General features: G+C 43.1%; 1 protein-coding gene across 1 annotated transcript in view; it reads left to right on the top strand.

Annotated features, from left to right (window-relative positions):
* EML6 (EMAP like 6) overlaps window positions 1-13,474 on the top strand; it is a 155,845-nt gene that overhangs the window by 67,982 nt on the left and 74,389 nt on the right. Inside the window, exons 14-16 of the mRNA XM_063301467.1 lie at window positions 1,221-1,339; window positions 3,694-3,880; window positions 6,628-6,733. Coding sequence (XP_063157537.1) covers window positions 1,221-1,339; window positions 3,694-3,880; window positions 6,628-6,733 — 412 coding nt within the window. The remainder of the gene's footprint in view (window positions 1-1,220; window positions 1,340-3,693; window positions 3,881-6,627; window positions 6,734-13,474) is intronic.

Genomic DNA, 13,474 nt, shown 5'->3' with positions numbered 1-13,474 from the left:
CAGAACTGTGGCAAAATAGAAAATCAGCTTTCAAACTAGAACAGTCCTTTAAATACAGAGGTGGCAAAAGGGGGTAAGGCTTAAAAATGTCCAGGATGACACATCTGTCCCTTGGTTACTAAACTGAATAAAAAGGGGGAAAATACTGGAACCTGTGTGGCACTGCCTGTTTCAATGCTGTCCTGTATGTGTATGCCATCACATTTACCCTTTACTGGAACATGCATTTGCTCAGTTACATGTAAGGTTAACTGGAGTCACATATTGCTTGTTCCTCCCTGATTTTATTTTTTTTCTCAAGATAGCTAAGCATTTTGGTTACAGGTTTTATTTTAAAAAAATAATCTATTCAGTCATGTCCAATTCAGGCATATATTGCTTTTGGAGATTTGTATTAATGGAAATTCAGCAGATGTATCTGACCCTTTGGAAGTCACAGCATTGTCTTTTGGAAGAGGATCTCTTTGATATACAAAGAGACACCATTCCTCAAAAGCTGTCCACTCCCTAAAAACTTCTTGCTTGGCTCAGTATTTGCTGATCCAGTTCCCCTTCTCTGGAGTTCTAAGGGACAGGTTTGCTACTTACAGATATATGTTATTGCTTGAAAGATGAAAGGTCCCCTGTGCAAGCACTGAGTCATGTCTGACCCTTTGGAGGGACGCCACTTTCGTGACATTTTCTTGGCAGACTATAGAGGGGTGGTTTGCCATTGCCTTCCCCAGTCGTCACCTTCCCCAGCAAGCTGGGTACTCATTTTACCGACCTCGGAAGGATGGAGGGCTGAGCCGGCTACCTGAGAATCCAGCTTCCTCTGGGATCAAACTCGGGTCGTGGGGAGAGTTTTGGCTGCAATACTGCCACCTTCCACTCTGCGCCACACAAGGCTCTATGTTATTGCTTACCATTTCCAATTATAAAATTATAGAATTCAGTTTTTTCAAACAAGCTGATTTTGCTACTGTATGTAGTATAGTAGCCTTCCCCTATTTGGTGCATTCTAGAAGTGTTAAACTGGAACTGAGTACTGGATGTGAATTATGAAAATTGTAGTCCAATACATCTCAATCATTAGGTTGGAGAAGGATGTAATATAGGACAATGAAATAGATCTTTCAAATTACCAACTGTGATAATACCAGCAAACAATAAGAGACAATGTGAATTACTGGATTAAGAATTTATAATTAAATGTAATTTTTCTTCTTTCTTTCTTGCAGGTTTACAAAGAAGATCTACCTCAACTGAAACAGCAACGTAAAGAGAAAAGCCATTCAGTGCCCTTCCTTAAGAGAGAGAAAGCTCCTGAAGACAGTTTAAAGCTGCAATTTATACATGGGTATAATAAATTTTCAGCAGTGACTGTTTTTGTCTTTTGTCTTTTATAGACTTTAGTTTACAGGCAAAAAAAGATAACCCATTCTTACGCAAAAATAGTTTTTAGATTTAAAGTCTATGCCTGGAGTTAAAAATTGAAATGGGTAAAGTGAGAGACTCTGATTCTCACATCAGAGAAAGCTGTTTAGTAATCAAGGGACAGATGGTAGAGAGCTTCAGAGCTGAAAACAGAGTGGCCAAAAATCCATTAACTCAAAAAGGAGGGAGGAAGAGTCCCAGGATTTGAACCTACAGAGTCCTGAATATCAGACAGGTTTTCTGCATGCTGATACATGCAGAACTTCATCAAGGACATGGCTTCCTAATTCTCTATGATAAAGCTACCTATCTAAATTTTTTGTGCCCGCTTGGGAATGCAGGGCTGAGAGAGAGAGAGATGTATAGTTACGCCTGGTATAAAACCTTGTTGATTAGTATAATCCAAGCAACACTGATTTTCTGTTCAGATTCTCTGCCTTTGGTTATGGCTGTATTCCTTCCTCCTTACATAACACCAAAGCTGCTGTTGACTTTGAAATAAGGGTAAAGATACTGCAACACAGTGTTAACCCTGTGGAGTTCATCTGTGGTATCAGCCAGCTACATACAGTATTTTCCCCCAGTCCCCTTTTTGTTCACTCTCCAGCAATATCCACCCAGTATTCTGTATTTCGTTAGCATGTCCATTTTTTACTAGGCTGTATTTGAGGTTCTCCCCATCCCTTTAGATTTGTTTCCTCATTTTAACTAAATGATTATATCTTTTCGGTGTTAGTCTTTAAACATTACAATCCTTCCAAGTTTGCTCATTTCCCATATAAATAAGGATGGTACTAATCTCAGCACAAAATAGTTGTTATTTTGGTCATTGACCACAATTTATTTATTTATTTAATGGGATTTATTTATCACCTTTGTCAGCTAGGGTTTTAGGTAATAGGTAATATCCAAAACTGATAAAGCAGCATAATAAAATATATAATGAATACAATTTAATACAAATTAGCAAGAAATATTATGAGGCTAGTGCCAGACAGTGCTCGCTGCTTTCCTAGATTGGGTGTATAGAATCTACCTGGGAGAACCATATAGACGTTAAAGATGGTGGCCAACACCTTGAATTACAATCAGAAATACACTGGTAACCAATGCAGCTGCCACAACAGTGGTATAAGAGGGCTGTGCTGAGATTACCTACTAAATGCCTTTTGAACCAGCTGAATTTTCCTAATCATCTTCAAGGGCAATAGTAAATATACAGCAAATTACAATAATCCTATTGCAAGATAAGGATATAAGTGACTGTCCTCATTGCATCCTGTTCCAAATAACTGGTACACCAGATGGAGCTGGGCAACAACCTCCTGGTCACAGTTTCCATCTAGCAGGAGCAGTGAATTCATAAGAACCCCTGTGCTGAGAATCTGCTCTCCCCAAGAGAGCAAAACCCAATCAAGAGTCAGAGTTGATATTACTCTGAAAACAATAGGTATCTTAATTAACTGGGTCAGAATTGAGCCTATTTTCCTATCACTTTCTCAACACCGTCCCTGAGATGGGAAAGTTGTAGATAGGATAGTAGTTATCATCAAGATAACTTGCAAGAATTTTTGTTTGGCATCACTATAGAAGTGAAATGAGTATAGCATATCATGCCAGAGCGTGAAGTGATATGATTAATCAGCATAGAAAACTGATGGATGACACTCTTTTTATCCAGTGCTGCATGGTATTTGGAAGAGCAGTGGTAACTAAAACATGAAAGTGAACCTGGAAAGGCACCATGTAGGAAGACAGGGGCTTGTCTGTATGACCCCCTAAAGAAAAAGTGACAGAAATCACTTAGGTAGTTCTCAGAGAGCTTGCTGCTTATCGCATCTAGTTTTCCCAGGTGATACCCTAAAGGAGAGTTGCACAATATGCGGCTCCAGATCTGCATGCAGACCCTGAAGCCTTTGCTTTTGGACTCCAGAAGGCTTCAAAGACCTCATTTTGATGTGACAGAAGGCGAGAAAATTTAAATGCACAACTGGAAAGTAATAATATGAATTTTATTTAGTTATATTGAGTTTTAAATATAAACAAAGTGAAATAAATTTTCCTTTTTGGAATACTACTGAAAGGCCAAGTGTGCTCTTCTGTTATCTTAGAGCTTATATCCTAATGTATTGCTTAGAAATAAATCCCACTAGTTTCAGCAAATTACGATTCAATACAAATAATGACACTAGGATCATGGTGCATGCTCCTTTGCTTCTTCAATAACAGGAGCCTTGCTGAATTATTTATCTTTTTGTATCTTTTTATTCATTTCAGTTATAAAGGCTATGATTGTCGAAACAATTTATTCTACACACAGACTGGGGAAGTGGTTTATCATATTGCTGCTGTTGCTGTGGTGTATAATAGACAACAACACACCCAAAGACTATACCTTGGTCATGATGATGATATTCTCAGCCTTGCCATCCATCCTATGAAAGATTATGTTGCTACTGGACAGGTAAGTATTTAGGAAACATTATCACTGGCAAATCAATGCAAAAATTACAGATTATCCCACTTACAGTGTTTATTTTAACAATTTCTTTCAAATTAAAATAATAAATTTACTTTAGAATAACATAACTTAGTGCTTTATGAATGGGATCTGCAATAAAATATTACAGGGTGTTTTCATCCTCCAAAAGGAGTGCTTAAAATAAGTTATAATATTAATTACGATTAGGTAAAAAGTAAGCCTAGCCTGTCAGTTGCCAAAAGCAGAGGGTGAGCAGGTGAAGGACAGTCTAGGAAATGGAATGTTTGACACATATTTAGTATGACACACATTCTGTGGACTATAGTTAAATTAGTTAAATTGATAATGGGTTTACAAGCATATATTCAAAATAGCGTTCACTGCAGGTGGCTGCATCATGTCAAGTCACCCACCAATTTTGCCCTATTCATTGTCCCCCTCTGGACTGGTTACATACCAGAATCTAAGAAATCCCTAATCTAAACTTTCTACTTGTGACTGTACATACCCAGTTATGGCATAGATTATGGATTTTGTAGCCTCTATTGTAATAAGCATATTTATATTAAAATATTGTGAGGTTGTTAAAATAATATGTGCAAAAAAGGCTTTATAAAAACTTTAGAACTCAATATATAAAGAAGTCAATATATAAAGTCTCTTTTGAACCACAGTCAACTGTGACTTCATGGATGTCTCCATGTTGAGTTGAAGTCCACACATCTTAAAGTTGCCAAGCCTTAAAGCCTTCCTCTTAAAGCAAAAATACAAATGCTGCTTTTCACATCAATTTCAGTCTCAAGCTGTTTTCAGGGCAGGCTGGGGAGTTCTCACATTTATTTCTGGAAAAAGAAAAAAAATCACACAATCAAAATTCCATGGCAAAATAGCTGGATGTTGGCACTACAGTATCAGGGAGCCAGGATGCTGCAAACAGGCTGATGCCATTTGAGCATGTCCAGGGAAGAATATTCGAAAAACAATGCAGCCATTCAGAAAACCCTTTCTATTGTTTATACATAACTGTTAATAAAGGAATTCAGAGCAGAGTCACCTTTACAAATCTAGAAGCACAAATGGTTAACTAAGAAAGAATTCTTCTCTTAGAGGTTTGGTTCCCAAGCCATTTGGGGTTTTAAAGGTAAATATTGGTACCTTGAATTGAATTTGGGAGCAACTAAACAATCAGTATAGTTCTTGAACAGTCAGTGTAATGTGATCCCTTCCATTTACGCTGTTATGGCGGATCCATTCCTCATTAATAGGAGACCCATCGACTATTTATTTACAGTCCCAGACCAATAAAAACAAGTACAAAATTTTAAATGTAAAAAAACCCCAATGCTGAAATGATTGAAAATGAGAGGAGGGTATCATCCGGTTTCTACAAGCCATAGCTGTTGCTAGAAACCTGGCAACCTTTGTAGTGGTTGCCCAAGTTAGGTCTTGCAGAAAGAAGGTTTTACTTTCTTGATCAGAAAGATGACAAACATTTCTGGCAATTGGGTTTATGAGTGCCAGATGCCATGAGTGATACAATGAGCAGTGTAATAACACATGGGTTACTGACTCAATTTCTGTATCTGGGCCACACATATCCAGTTATTGTGCAGGAAACTAGTATATTTGCCTATAGTCTACATAATAGGTAATGCTCCAATTCAAGCCAGGTAAAAAAATCTCCTTTGTGGAATACATAAGATGTTATAGAGGTAACTAGGAGTCGTCAATGGAAAACTTGCAATTTCAGAAGACCCATTGATGCATTGAGGTAATTCAGTTGGGAGGCTACCAGTACCCCTGCCTAGGGTATAGCTGGCAAATCAAGCAACGCTTATAAAAGGCATTTGTGTTGGATTTGGGAACTCCTTCAAGCTAAGTATCTATTCTTTCATGACGAATAAAATCCTATCTAGAACATACTATATAGCTAATTCTTATATATGAGAATTACTTACCCATAATCTGCCTGTCAAGGTGTAAATAAGACAAAATTAGAAATTAGAGAAAATTAGAAGGGTCATACTCTGTGCTTCTTGTGTCCTGATAAAGCTATCTCAGTCCTGAGCCCAGACTGAAGCAGTTTTATACAACTTGCTTTAACCAAAAATATCTGATATTATACCCATGCCACCACCCATGCCACCTTCCTCCAGAGAAGATATTAGTAACTAAGCAGTAGTTTTCCAAATCTCCCAAGGCCAAAGAGAAGTCCTTGAGAAGAAATATCATAGTTGCTGTCTTCCAAATAGCCAGTATCACCATTTAAAAATAGGCACTACAGTGTCTCTCACCTATATCCATTCACAATCACTAAGAGACTGGTGCCATCTAGATTTCAGCTGTCATCTTACCTATTTCATAAACTTTAGCTCTTTGGTAAATCAGATGATTAACTGAGCCCATTAATCAGGCTTGGCTTCTATAGACATATTTTGTATTTGATGGAGCACAATTGGTTGGAGGAATAAAGCAGGGGGATGCAGGGATAAGAGCTCTTAAAATGGAAAAAATTGTGCAAAGCTAACAGTGGATTAGAAAATCAAAAGCCAGTCAGCAATGTGAGTCGTAGCAAGCTTCAGTTAGACCCTAAGAATTCAAAGCAAACATCATTTAAGAAATATCAGATTAAAGAAAATAGACCTTTGTTTCTGAAAAACTGTATTGGCTGAAAGCACTTACTGTATTTTTTTTTTTTAATAGCAACTAAAATAACTGCTCTTATTTAGGTTGGAAGAGATGCTGCTATTCACATTTGGGATATACAGACACTCAAATGTTTGTCACTGCTAAGAGGCCAGCACCAAAGAGGAATATGTGCACTTGACTTTTCAGGTAAGCTGCTATGTAATGAATGCTGCTTTAGAATGGAAAATGATTCTACTCAGTTATCGTGGTAACTCAAATGATTTTTGTCTATAAAAGATCATACCCTTCTCCTCTCCTCTTCCAAGATAGCATTTCAGAACATTCAGGATAAAACCTTTTTTCTGAAATAGCAAGCAGAACCTAGTCATTAAGACTTTCTTCAGATGAATGAAGCTACCCTGACTTCCCAGATAAATTCTACCTAGTAACCATGCAGCAGGGCTTTTTGTGACCTATCCAGAGCTCACACTTTTTCATTAAAACTATGTTTTTTCCTGATCTTCACTCATTATAGGAAGCATACATAGAAGCAGCAATCAGACAATAGCTAGCTTTTGCAGTTCTATTGAGTTAGGTTAAGCCTCCATTCACAAAATGTAACAAGATTGGGCCATCACTTTCCAACATATCAAGCTCATTACCAAATGTGGGGTTCCTAGCTTCATATCCGTGGCCACCATTCCTTGATTCTATTTCTCGCTAACCTTTGTGGGTGTGTCTGCGTGTATATCAGACTGATCACTGTCGCGTCACGCGACCAGTCCTTCGCCCTTCGGTCTATGGGATTCCCTGGGGGGGAATGAGCCAACGATTCCCTCGCAAGGGTGAGGTCGAAAAAACAACGGTAGGCACAGGATTCTTTTGTGGTGGTGAGTGACGCTACATCTCAGGAGGTTGCTGGTACTGCCTCCTGGTGCCACGCCCCCACCTCCTTTTATTCAGCAGTTCTATCAGGGCGGGGGAGTGAGTACAAAGAGAATAGGGAAATACAAGTCATGCCCTGAGGCTACGTGAGAGACATGCAATCTAGCTGTGCAGTAATGGAGTCAGATACGTCACAATTCCACCTTTTTTATTTAATTTTGTTCCTCCCCCAGAGGGTCTGAGTCGGGGAGCCAGGGACTCTTCAGTCCAAGGAGACCCATCCCAGCGTCCTCTCTCGGGGGGTAGTGTGACCGGGGGTCCTTGTCCACTTCCGATTCACTATCGGAGGACCATTCCAAGAGTGGTGTTTTCTCCATACCTACAGCAGTGACCAGGTGTTGAACAGCAAGCTTTGTCTCGGATACCTCTGAGTCCAATGTATGAAGTCTCTGCTTTAAGAAGCGGAGAACGCGACCCAGCACACAGGGGCCTATGGTGCATACGAGAATCAATAACAGGAGGGGCCCCAACAGAGCGGACAACAGTGTGGTTAGCCATGGAGAAATGCTAAACATATTTTGATACCATGACATGGATTGTTGGCGCTCCAATTCCCTTGTTTTTAAACGGGAATTGAGCTCTTTCATAGAGTCCAATACTACTCCTGAGTTGTCGGCATAAAAACAGCAGTCTTCCTTTAGAGCAACACACAGTCCCCCTTGTTTGAGGAACAGAAGGTCGAGACCCCTACGATTTTGCAAAACCACTTCGGATAGAGAGGTAAGGGAATCTTGTAGCGCCACAATAGATTGTTCGATGGCGCGAAGGTCAGTGTCAATGATAACGCTAAGGTGACGCAGGTTCTGATCATTGACAACAAGGGCTGACACACCAGTGGCGGCTCCAGCCGCACCTAAGCCCAGTAGGACTGATAAAGTTACAGCAGTCACTACTTCGCGCTTAGCCTTGAGGGGATAATGAGGGGGCTCTAAAATGGAGAGAAGTTCGTCGGGGGAATAGATAGAAATCTTGGGGAGTAGGAGCACCTGAATACAAAAGGCGTTAGTTTGTAACAAGGTATCACCATATACACATGCGGTGAGGCCAGAAGAACATGCCCAAACAGAGTTGTTCCCAGGGATAAAGTATTGCCCTGTCAATCGGGCAGAGATATTACCAGAGGTAGTGTAGAGTACACCGTAGCCACCATGGCCGGTGTGACCGTTGATGTTCAAGCGATTTTTTGGAAGATAGAGGGCACAGTGATCATGAGAAGAATTAAGGCAATATTGAATATAGTTAGCAGGAACACGGCCAAGGCAGCAGCCCTGCCCTATTATAGAGGTGATAGTCAACGTGGTGTTTTGCCAGCGGCAGGAGGAGGCTGAGGTAGAGTTTCGGATAGGGTCAGGAGAACCGACTGCTTCATAGAATGGTGGAGAGGAAGACAAACAAAGCCAACATCGAGATGTGTTAGAAGCGGTGTGAACAAGGGAAAAGGAGGAGTTAAGAAGAGAGACAAGGGGGTTTTTTTGTTTGGTGAGGGGTTTAAGAAAGGTGGAGTGAATGTCGTCGGCATTGGGCCCAACAGGTGGGGACTGAGGGAGAGTGACCTGTCGTTGAATGTAGAACATGTTGCCATAATGAAACCCGGGCCATCTGGCATACATACGACCTCCCCATTTTACACCTGAGTCCCAGGCATTCCCCTGAGCTTTTCCTGCAGCAGTGAATTGTACAATAACCGGATTACATCTATTCCAACCCCCCTGTCCTGCCGCATTCTTTTTGGTTGCGGTGCACCTAATGTCCTTTCTCAACCGAGTGAGGGTGATGTAATCAGTCTTATATGGAGGGGTCCAGTAGATGTAGCCAGTGGAAACGCAGGACCAAGATTTGCAAAAGTAATCTGCTATGCCTCCGCAGTCGTGCACGTGATCAGGGCTGGTGTCATGTCCTGGGCACACATACAGGGGATATCTTTTAACGGTGGAGTGGCTGGGCTCTGGGAAGCCGTCCAGCCTCCTGTAGGCTGTCACTCCTAAAAGCATTTCTGAAAAGTCAAAATACAGGTTAGGGAAACAAGATATAATTGGGCTATAACAAAAGGAGGTATTCAGGATCTGTCCCAAGGCATCGCGGATTGTCCAGGTGATATTGTAAGGGCGATGCGATCCCTGGGCGTCAAATGCCAGTAGGCGTCGTCCCTGCCAACGGGCGGGCTCAGGAAGGGAGAGTAAAAATAAGGTGAGCGTAAGGCGAGATGAGGTGGCGAACCCCTTAATTAATTTTGTTATTTCACAGTGATATTGTCCTAGATCGGTCAACTGTACGTTGGTGATAGCAAGGGTAGTTTGGCGAAAGTGATAAGTGATGGAGTAGGAATCGCCATCTTGGAGAAGAGTGTTGTTGCGGAACCAGCGCCAGAAGGTGCCTTTTCTTTTGATGGGAGAGCGTTGAAGACATTCCATGGCGTTGGATGCTGAGCTGCGGCCAATGGTGGCAGGGTAGCGTAAACGATGGGTTCGAATGAGAGAGGTTGTTTTAGGGTTCGTTGTGAGGGGAGCAGAGATGGAAGAGAGATAACAGAGAAGGAGGGTCAAGAAGGTGCTTGTCAGGAGACTGCCCATGATATGGCCGGATGCAGCGAGCAGGAACCCAGAGCACTCGATCAGGTAGTTGCACAGCAGCGTAGCCTTTTCCCCAGGTGACGAGTTGCGCAGGGCCTTTCCACTCAGGGCTGGGCAGTTGCCTAAAATAAACAAGGGGACGGGAAGAGGGAACTACTGGCTTGGAAAAGTGTCGAGATGCAGCCGTAGCAGGGGGGGTACCGGTAAGATTAAGGAAATTCAAGGTAAACAAGGTGAGATTAAGGATATTTTGTAACATCGGGAGGCTTGGGGGGCCTAAGGCCTTTTTCCCCGTTTGCCGATCAAGGGCATTCTTTAGGGTCTGGTTAGCCCTTTCCACAATAGCCTGACCTTGGCTGTTGAATGGTATACCGAATCTGTGAGTAATGGACCACTTACGGCAAAACTCAGCAAAGGGAGTGCTGACGTAAGCGGGGCCATTGTCAGTTTTCAAAGTTTTGGGACATCCCGATGTGACGAAAGTGCGAATACAATGATTGATTACGTTTTTCGTGGCTTCTCCTCTTTGCAAAGTTGCCAGGATGAATCCCGAATAGGTATCCACAGATACATGGATATACTTCCAAGGTGCAAAAGAGGGATAATGAGTGACATCCATCTGCCATGTGTCACAAGCATGGACACCCCTGGGATTAACTCCCTCAGGGATGCACTTTGCCTGCAAACTGCAGGTTGGACATTGTTGAAGAATGGCGGTAGCTTCTTGATATGTAATGCCAAATTGGCGCACCAAGGCTTTTTTATTTTGATGGAAATAAGCATGGCTGTCCCCTGCTGAAAGCGGCGGAGGAAGAGGGGAAGAGGCCATAATTTTGCAAGCCTCATCTGCCATGTGGTTGCCTTCGGACAGGAAACCGGGTAGCTGTTGGTGGCTTCTAATATGCGCTACAAACAAAGGGGATGTTCTGTCCTTCAGGAGAGTTTGAAGCTGCAAAAAAAGCGTCATGAGAGAGGGGGGGGTAACAGGGGAAATATATGCATCAAACATGGCCACAGCCATTTGAGTGACATACATACTATCTAATATAACATTCAAAGGCTGTTCTGGGAAAAGAGACAAGGCTAGCAAAAAGGCGGCTAACTCAGCCTGTTGGGCAGATGCTTGTGGGCCTGTTAGGCGTTTATGCCATTTGCAATTATTTTGCCATGTACAAGCCCCTATGGTTTTGGAGCCGTCTGTAAAAACAGTGAGGGCTTCCTTGAGTGGCTGCTGAACGAACGGCGAGGTTAGTGTGAAGGGTACTGTTCGCAACAGTTGCAATCGAGGATCAGGGGGAAGATGGCATGACACCTGGCCACACCAGTCCTCCAAGGCATCCTGCAGTGCAGTGGAGTTTTGTAGGAGGGGTTCCCATTGAGTAACCTTAAGGGGAATGTACAGGGTGGAAACATCCAGTCCCATTAGGGCTCTAATCCTCTTCCGGCCTTTCTCAACAAGAGAGGCCATTTGTGCTGCTCTGGTGATGATGGATGTCTTAGGTGTGTGTGGCAAGTGTAGCCATTCTAAAATATGTAGATGTTTGTTATCAGACGTTTGGACGATGATGGCAGTTAATAATTGATGTGTTGAAAGAATGGCAAGAGAGGGTGGTTTGTCAGTGAGCGCACGGTCCACCCATTGGGTCGTAAGGACGGCATTGACCTGTTGTAGGGCGTGCAATTGTTGTTCTGTAAGGTATACCTTGTCAGCTGGGTTTGTCAAACCCACTAACGCTTGGAATAAAGGTGATAACATGGGTGTAGTTAAAGCAAGGTATGCGCGGGCCCAGTTAATGACCCCCAGACATTGTTGTAATTGGACCAAGGTGGTCGGCTGGGGAAGCGTGAGCATAGGTAGAAGTGGGGCAGCAGTGGAGGCTAAAACTTTGTGGCCTAGATATTGCATTGGATAACGAGACTGGACCTTTTCTGGTGCAACGTGCAACCCTGCCGTTGCTAGGGTGGCTAAAAGAATAGGAAAAGTTTTTTGAACTGTCCCTTTCGGGCCCTCAGCAGCGACTAAAATGTCATCCATATAATGATACACAAGAAAATGCGGAAATTGGGATCTATAGGGTTGCAATGCTTTATCGACAAAAAATTGGCACATTGTGGGTGAGTTCAACATGCCTTGTGGGAGGACCTTCCACTGGTACCGAGCAGTAGGCTTTGAATTGTTAAGTTCCGGTACCGTAAATGCGAAAATAATTCTGTCCTTTTGTGCCAAAGGTATGGAAAAAAAACAATCCTTGAGGTCTATTACAATAAGGTCGTGTCCTTCCGGAATCAAGTTGGGGTTGGGAAGTCCACACTGCAAAGGTCCCATGGGCTGAAGGATGGTGTTGATAGCCCTAAGATCCTGTAGGAGGCGCCATTTGCCAGACTTCTTTTTGATGACAAATACCGGAGTATTGTATGGGCTGGTGGAGGTTTCGATATGGCCTTCAATTAACTGCTGTTGGACCAAGATATGTAAGGCGTCCAGTTTCTCTTTGGTGAGTGGCCATTGATCAACCCATACCGGCACAGAGGTTTTGAGAGAGAGAGAGAGAGACCCTGAAGGGTCCTGTAAAGCCATTAGGGAAGTTGAATAAAAGCGTGGAACTGTGAAAGCAAGTCACGGCCCCATAGGTTACAGTGCAAAGGCAAGATATAAGGCTTTAGATACGCTGTAATATGAGAATGAGCAGTCACAGCAGAAAGCCAATGAGAGCTGACCTTAGCGGCCTGTGCTCCGCCTACTCCTTGCACCGAGGAGGCTTCAGCGATAGGCCAGGAGGAGGGCCATTCAGCGGAACGAATGACAGAGACGTCGGCGCCGGTGTCAATCAAGCCTTCGAAAGAGCGACCATTTAGTGTGACAAGGAGGGTGGGTTTAGAGGTTTGGACTGGTTGCTGCAAGGCAAACAATGATGGCATATCAGGAGAAGGGAGAAGTATGAGCGTGGCGACAATTGTTCCTTTATTTAAGGAAAAGCACCTATCTCCCACTCCTGCCAGAGCAATTTGTGTCAAATCTGATGAATCATACAAATAGGGAGCAGCAACCATTCCCTCAAGCGTAAGCGAGGAGTTGGGAATAAGCAAAGCAGGGGTAAGAGGAGGGAGGGGTTTATGCAGCGTGACAACAAGAGGAAGGGAAAGGACAGCCCCCGGATCGTCATACAAAAGATCCTCTGCCAACTCCACAGGGAAGCTGGTGATGGGTAATTCAGCCTTTGGGGCGGGGTTAGCTGACAACCCCCGATCTAGTTTTCCGAAGGCTGGTGAGGGGAGGAGTTATTGCGACATTGCGAGGCCCAATGAAAGCCTTTGCGGCACCTGGGACAAGGAGTTTTAGGTTTGGAGGGGGGGGGCGGCCCCCTTTGAGTGGAAGGGGGAGCCCCACCTCCCCCGGGTGCACGGCATTGATTCTTAAAGTGGCCCGGCTTCC

The sequence above is a fragment of the Candoia aspera genome, chromosome 1 (assembly GCF_035149785.1).
Source record: "Candoia aspera isolate rCanAsp1 chromosome 1, rCanAsp1.hap2, whole genome shotgun sequence".
NCBI lineage: Eukaryota > Metazoa > Chordata > Lepidosauria > Squamata > Boidae > Candoia > Candoia aspera.
The sequence above is the reverse complement of the archived record's forward strand: the minus strand, read 5'-3'. Positions and strand labels throughout refer to the sequence as shown.